This window comes from Panthera uncia, chromosome E3, assembly GCF_023721935.1.
Source record: "Panthera uncia isolate 11264 chromosome E3, Puncia_PCG_1.0, whole genome shotgun sequence".
NCBI lineage: Eukaryota > Metazoa > Chordata > Mammalia > Carnivora > Felidae > Panthera > Panthera uncia.
Genome location: NC_064815.1, coordinates 34,059,599 through 34,066,945, shown reverse-complemented (window position 1 = coordinate 34,066,945; position 7,347 = coordinate 34,059,599). Strand labels below are relative to the sequence as shown.

The 7,347-nt window shown below is 57.0% G+C and overlaps 1 protein-coding gene across 1 annotated transcript in view; it reads left to right on the top strand.

Moving 5' to 3' along the window:
- Nucleotides 1–7,347, top strand: part of FAM20C (FAM20C golgi associated secretory pathway kinase) — a 46,182-nt gene that overhangs the window by 11,626 nt on the left and 27,209 nt on the right. The window contains exon 3 of the mRNA XM_049639028.1: nt 1,786–1,864. Within this exon, the coding sequence (XP_049494985.1) occupies nt 1,786–1,864 (79 nt within the window). The remainder of the gene's footprint in view (nt 1–1,785; nt 1,865–7,347) is intronic.

Here is a 7,347-nt window from a genome sequence, read left to right as displayed (position 1 = left end):
CCCCCCCCCCCAGTATGGTAACCTCCAGTATGGCACCCTCCAGTATGCCCCCCCAGTATGGCAACCTCCAGTGTGCCCCCCAATATAGCACCCCTCCAGTATGGTGCCCTCCAGTATGGCACCCCTCCAGTATGGCGCCCTCCAGTATGCCCCCCCCAGTATAGCTCCCCTCCAGTATGGCACCCTCCAGTATGGCGCCCTCCGGTATGCCCCCCCAATATAGCACCCCTCCAGTATGGTGCCCTCCAGTATGGTGCCCCTCCAGTATGCCCCCCCAGTATAGCACCCCTCCAGTATGCCCCCTCATTATGGCACCCTCCAGTATGGCGCCCTCCAGTATGCCACCCCAGGATGTCACCCTCCAGTATAGCTCCCCTCCAGTATGGCGGCGTCCAGTCTGGTGCCCCTCCAGTATGGCACCCTCCCCCAGTATAGCACCCCTCCAGTATGGCACCCTCCAGTATGGAGCCCTCCAGTATGGCGCCCTTCAGTATGGCTCACCCCCAGTATGGTGCCCCTCAGTTATCCTGTAGTCACCTGGCCTTGATCTTCATTTCCATGCACATTCTTCCCCACCCATTCGCTGACCCCCCGGAATCCAGGAGTCATCCTAGGTTCCTCTCTCATCTCCATACCCCACACCTACTCCACTAAATGATTCCTTGGACCCCCAGATATTTCTTTAATTTTTCCATTTTCCCCACCTCTGTCATACAAACCACCATCATCTGCTGTGGCTGCCTCGGCCTCCTTCCCCTGGCTTGCACCCTCCACCCATGTAGCCGGCCCCACTACATAGTGGGGGGCGGTATCTACCTGGTTCCTGGCTGTTCTACTGTCTTGTGCCGACCACTCCCTCCCTGCTGGCAAAGAACTGCCACACAGCCAGGTGCCCAAGCCACCTCCCTCCCACCCGCTGGGATGGGCGGGTGCACAAGCTTGCTCCAGGCTGGAAATGTGCTCAGCCGCGCCCTGACTCCCGCCTGTGACAGAAGCAGAGCTGGTGCCTGGTACGGATACAGGAGGCCCTCGGTGTGACCTGTTTCACGTGGTCTGGCCCTTGCCACATAGATGATGGGGTGGGCCAGCCCACCCAGCTCCTGAGGTGGCCACAGGCCAAGCCCAGCCTCCTACCCCACATCTTATGGAAACCCCTATTTCCCTTCCTTTAGCCCCATCCATAAGAGAGAACCGCAGTCTGGGGAAGAGTGGGTCTTTTCAAGGATTCTTTAGACTTCTGAGCTGGTGCAGCATCCGGGAAACCATAATGATGCTTCTGGAGCCATGTCCATCGGGAGCCCCCCGGAAGGCCCCTATAATGAATGAGCTGCTTCCAGCCAAGGGGTCGTCAGGGTCTCAGACTAACCCTGCTCAGGCTTCCAACAGAACCCCAGAAACTTAGACGGGGCAAGCAGTGGTGTGTAGGTGTGGGTGGGTGGGTGTGTGATGAGGTCGTGCAGGTGTCTGGGGGAGGGAGGCGTGGCTGGCAGGTACCTATACCTGGCCATCCTTTCTAGAAGCCATTCCCTTTGTCTATGGGTCAGACTGCCTGGGAGATTCCACCCACCCCCCCGCCCCCCACAGACCCAGCACCTAAATATCAAGTTGGGATGTGTATCACTGTCAGTGCAGGAAACCCCAGACCTCCCAGACAGATGGAGCCCGCAACCACATCCAGAGGCCCAGGTGGAGCCTCGGGACCAGGGTGGGAGCTGCTCACTTACCCACAGAGGGACGAGCTGAGGGCAGCAAGTGACCCCGTGTCTCTTTCCCTCTCTCCTGCAGCCATGAAGTCGGGGGGCACGCAGCTCAAGCTCATCATGACATTCCAGAATTATGGGCAAGCACTGTTCAAACCCATGAAGTAAGTACTGGGGGCTGGTTGGGGCTAGGGTGCCAGGTGTGGGGACGGTCTGTGCTGGAACACGCAGGCACCAAGTTTCTAGTGGAAAATGCAGTGTTTCCTCCCAGAGGTGTTTCGGGTGAACTAGGGGTGACTGCTCGGGGCTTTCTCCCCATCAAGGCAAGCGGGCAGCACAAGGGTCCGGTACCCTTACCCGCTCCCCTTCCTGGCCTCCCCAGTCCTCCCTCTCTCCACCTTCATCCACTGGCAGATCACTTCTACCCCAGGGAGCATAAGTGTTTTAAACAAGGAACCCGAATATGGACACCAAAGAATGCCCCTAAAGGAGGTGACTTTTGCCTCTCCTGCCTGCCTTGGGGGTCAGCAAACTTTTTTATAAAGGGCCAGCCAATAGATAGTTTAGGTTTTGCAGGCTGTATGGTCTGTGTGTCCACTAATCGACTCTGCTGTCCTAGCCCCAAAGCGGCCAAACAACGTGTAAGTAAACAGAACGTGGCTGTGTGCCAATAAAGCTTTATTTATAAAACTAACGGGGGGCTGGATTGACCCCTCACCTGTAGTTTCCTGCTCCAAATAAAGCAGAAACCATGCTACCAAAATAAACATTAGGGTACTCGTTGGCACACGAAAATTTGTGGGAATGGTGGAGAAGGGATATTTGACATCCAGGCCATCCCCGGAAAATTCACAAGGAGCATCGTGGTTTTGATGTCCGCTCCGGTGATCCATGTGGTCCAAGGTTGCTCTGCCATCTTCTGTTACCCCAACAAGGCTGTTTGTGCACCGGCAAGGGTTTGTTGCACCCGAGTGCCCACAAGGACCGTGCAAGTTGTGTGAGCCTGCCGCTCTGGGGGGTGGTGGGACGAAGGGAAGCTGTCTTTTGTTCACCAGATCGTGGCCATTTGTCCTGATACATGATTTTCGGAATAAGCTGGAACATCTCTTCTGCTTAATTTCCAAACATTGAGAATGATGGTAACTAATTGAGAAGCATTCCAAATACCTTTCGGGCCAAAGAAAATAGAGCTGCTAGTGTGTAACTTGTGACCGAAGGTATGATTTTGTGTCAGGGTGCTTCTGGGACTCTTGCTGTCATTCCTTGGGCCAGATGTCCTGCTGGGGGCTTCCCCGAGGATCCGCTTGGCCTGTCTGTGGTCTGGGGCTGCCTGGAGCAGGTGGGACCTTATTCACACAGGCAAGACGAAGGCACCAGGGGAGGGCGAAGGCCTGGGGCTGCCGGGATACAGCGGGCATGCCCCATGCTGAGGAGTGCTGATGCCACCCCTGGCTGTGTCGAGGGTCCGTGAGCACAGCACCTCCTTCCCTGTGGCTGCAGGAAGGGAAGTTCGCACCTCCGTCAGGAGAATCGTATAGAAGAGGGAGCCATTAACGGGCTTGGCTGTCTCAGGAGGACGGCTGGAGGCAGTTGTGTGGACAACCAGCATGGTTCATGTATCCCCGACTCACGAGGGATGACTGGGGTGAGACAGCTAGAGGGTATGCAGCCTGGGGGCAGGCACGGGCTCCTCGTGGAACATTCTGGAGGGGACTGAGGCCTGGAGTGGGTATGGGCTTCTCGTGGAACATTCGGGAAGGAGATGAGGCCTGGAGCAGGCATGGGTTCCTTGTGAAACTTTCCACCCTCCTTGGGCTTCTTCACGGTTTCAGCCCCTCTGCCGAGGGGAACCAGTTGAGAGGTCGCAGCCTCTCACAGGGAGCTGAAGTAGAATGGCTACTTCTAGGTCCCTTAATGTCACAACGGTGCCCTTCCTGTCCCTCCATGGAGTGACCTGTGCGAATGCCTGCGGTCAGGACGCCCAGTGTGGGCGGAAACACAGCAGCATTGGTGGCGTTGCCTGAGTGGCTGCTCTGTGCAGGCACAGCCATCCTGGCATTTCCTGGGCCAGGCTCTGTGCCACGGGGTCACACATTTGTTGTTGTGTCTTCAAAATGCCTCTGTGAGTTACAGGAAGTAGTATTATTCTTGCTGTTGTTCTGCCACATAAAGATGAGGGAACCAGGACTTGGAGAAGTCGTATAGACTGCCTGAGGTCGAGCCAAAAGTCCAGGGAGCCTGGCCTCCGCCCCCACCCCGGCCTCCCTCTCCCCTGGGCTTCCCCTCCTCCTAGCCTTCCCTTCTCTGGCCTCTCCTGGCCTCCCCTGGCCCTGCCCCAGCCCAGCCTCCTCCTCTTCCAGGTCTCCCCTCCCCTAACTTCACCCCCTTCTGGCCTCCACTACGGCCTCCCCAAGCCACTCCTTCCCAGCCTCCCCCGGGGTTCCTCCTCCATGGTGGCCACCATCACCTCCATGATCATGGAGGAATATAGCGGTCTGGCAGGGTAGGACAGCCAGGCTCATGGGTCCCCGGAAAGCTCACATAGCTCACGTCTGCCCCTTTTCTCCTGAATTCTCAGCACCCAGCCTGTTTATAGCAGGAGGGATGTCTGGTCCTACCTGTTTGGCATCTGAAGGCTGAGGCCACACATGGACCATCTGGGACAGGGTTTCTGCCAGTGCTCAGCAAAGGCCAGTGGGGATGTTGAGGCCAGGCTGAAGCCATGGAAACAGGGTTGAGAATCTCTAGGCAACTGGGGAAAATGAGGCCAGAAAGGGAGAGTGTATGCCCATGACCTGCCAGCTAGACTGCCAGAGCCATGGTGGGCATCCTGAGGTGAGCCAGGCCCCTTCCCCTGCACACAGCGTGGTCCTAGGCAGAGGACTGGCCGGGCACGGTGGGCACAGGGCAGGGGTTACAAGCTGATGGTGTTGCCCCCCTCTCGTCCCATCCTCTTGCTGCTCTGCTGGGTCGTATCCAGGCATTTCCTGGCATCCGGACTCCCCTCCGCTGACCGTGCCCTGAGCCTGGCATTGACTGTGGTCCTGTTGCCAGCAGCCTCCACTCCCCTGAGGACCCTGGGGCCCAGGCCCAGGCCCCCAGGAGGCTGCACACGCCATTCCTGTCCCCAGTGGCTGTGGTCTGAATATGAAAACAGCTGTGGTTTCTGACCATACCAATAAAAAACTAAAATCCATGATTAATAGTTCTTTTTAAGAAAAGCTTTCTTCTCTGAACTCCTGAAAGTTTTGTAAGTTGTCGGTACAATATTATGAATTAATTATATGGGAGTACTTTTCCTCCAAGATCTTGAAGGATATAAGTTACGAGCCTCTAGAAGAGGGTGGCTGGTGAGATGGGGGTGGAGACTGGGGGTCCTGCAAAGTGTGGTTTCTGTGCATGGGGATGACCACTTAAAGTTTAGCATTACACATTTTTAAAAGTCACTGAAAAACACACCCCTAGCACATTAGCTCACGAGTTTCTGGACATTCTTGCTTTAGGGTTAAAGTAAGGTTTCTAACAAGTTAGGGGCAAGATGTAATTCACGCATCGTACAGTTCACTCACTTAAAGCCTACGACTCAGCAGCTTTTAGTGCATTCACAGAAATGAGCATCCATCACCACAATCCACTTCGGAACCTTTTGGTGACTCTAGGAAGAACCCCATGCAGTGTTGCCGTCAATCCCCGGGTCCCCCTCGCCCACCCTGTAGGCCCAGACGCCACCAATCCATCTTCGGTCTCCGGGATTTACCAATTCTGGAGTTTCCTCCCAGTAGAATCACACATAAACGTGACCAGCTTCTTTCGCCGAGCACCGCGTCCTCTGGGATGACCCATACTGTGGCAGGTGCCAGCGCCCCGCTCCTTTCTGGGCCGAACGATACTGCATCGTGGGGCTAGGCCACATTTTATTCGTACTTCCACCTGTTAATGGCATCGGGGCTAGTTCCAGTTTGGGGTCGTTGTGAATATTGCCGCCATGAATACTCACGGACAGATTTTTGCACGGACATGTGTTTTCGTGTCTCTTGGGTCCACACGTAGGAGCGGAGTTGCCGGATCTTCTAACAACTGAACTGACCTGTTGGAGAGACTGCCAGACTGTTTCCCACGGGAGCCGCCCCCCTTATATCCGCGGCAACCCTGCATCCTGGCCAGTGGCTGTTATTATCTGTCTCTTAGATCCCGGCCCCCCTGCGGTGTGGTGTCTGTCTCCTGGCGGTTTAGCCCCGCATTTTCCTGATGACTAATGATGTTGAGCATCTCGACACGTCCTTGTTGGCCATTTGTGTATCTTTTCTAGAGGAATGTCTACGCAAATCTGCCATTTTCCAGGGGGGTTGTCTCTTCATTAGGAAGTTGTAAGCATTCTTTATGTATTTTGAGCACAAGACCCTCATCACGTGTGTGGTGTCCTTTGAAGCACAAAGGAAACGTTTGTTTTCGTTTTTCAGTTTACTTATCGTTTTGAGAGACCGAGCGCACGTGCTAGGGAGGAGCAGACAGAAGGAGAGAGGATCCCGAGCAGGCTCCTCACGGTCAGCACAGAGACAGGCACGCGGCTCAAACTCACAAACCGTGAGGTCATGACCTGAGCCAAAAGCAGGAGTCGGACGACTGACGGACTGAGCCCCCCAGGTGCCCCTGCAGCCCAAGGCTTGTGTTCTGAGGGTGTTGGGTTTGTCTACTTGGTGGAGGCTGTGGCTGTGCTTTCAGCATAGCATTTACGGGTGAACGTGGGAACAACACATACGCTACGTCAGCGGGGAGGTGTGGGGCTGAGGTCTGCGAGGCCGGTGTGTCCACAGAGCAAGCAGGCGTGGCCACGGGCACCATGTGCCCCACAGGCGGCTGCAAGAAGCCGGTGGCTTGGCCACAGTGGGTGGACTCAGTTGGACGTTCCAGAGAGTATGGCTCGTGGCGACGAACTTCAACCTGCCTCTCGAAAAGGAGCCTTCCGGGCAGGCCCGTGACACGGGCTGTGACCACCCCCCAGCACAAACATTCACAGCCATCCCACACATGCCCACCGAGCCTCTGGGCCTGGCCTCGTGCCTCAGACCCACACTCTGTGCGGACTCCGCCGTCCCGACACTCAGATGGGACAGAGAGCAGAGTGCTCCGGCAGTGCGGCCCCAGGATGGGGGCCTGGCTCACGGGTGGTGCCTGGGCACGAAGCGAATCAGGTGGGCAGACGGCGGCAGACGGGGGCAGACAAGCTCCCCTCACCTTTGAGTGTGACCGGGGCTGGCTAGTGCAGGGCAGGCGGCTGGAGGGCTTTCAGAAGGGACCTCCTCTGTGGCCCACCCTGCTCCAGCGTGACCTCATATTGACCATCACGTCCGCAGAGTCCCTCCTTCCAAGTAAGGTCAGGTTTGCGGGTCCCAGGGTCAGGACTCAGAACGTTCGCGGGTCCCAGGGCCAGGACGCGGGAGGTTCGCGGGTCCCAGGGCCAGGACACGGGAGGTTCGCGGGTCCCAGGGCCAGGACGCGGGAGGTTCGCGGGTCCCAGCGCCAGGACGCGGGAGGTTCGCGGGTCCCAGCGCCAGGACGCGAGAGGTTCGCGGGTCCCAGGGCCAGGACTCAGAACATTTGCGGGTCCCAGGGCCAGGACGCGGGAGGTTCGCGGGTCCCAGGGCCA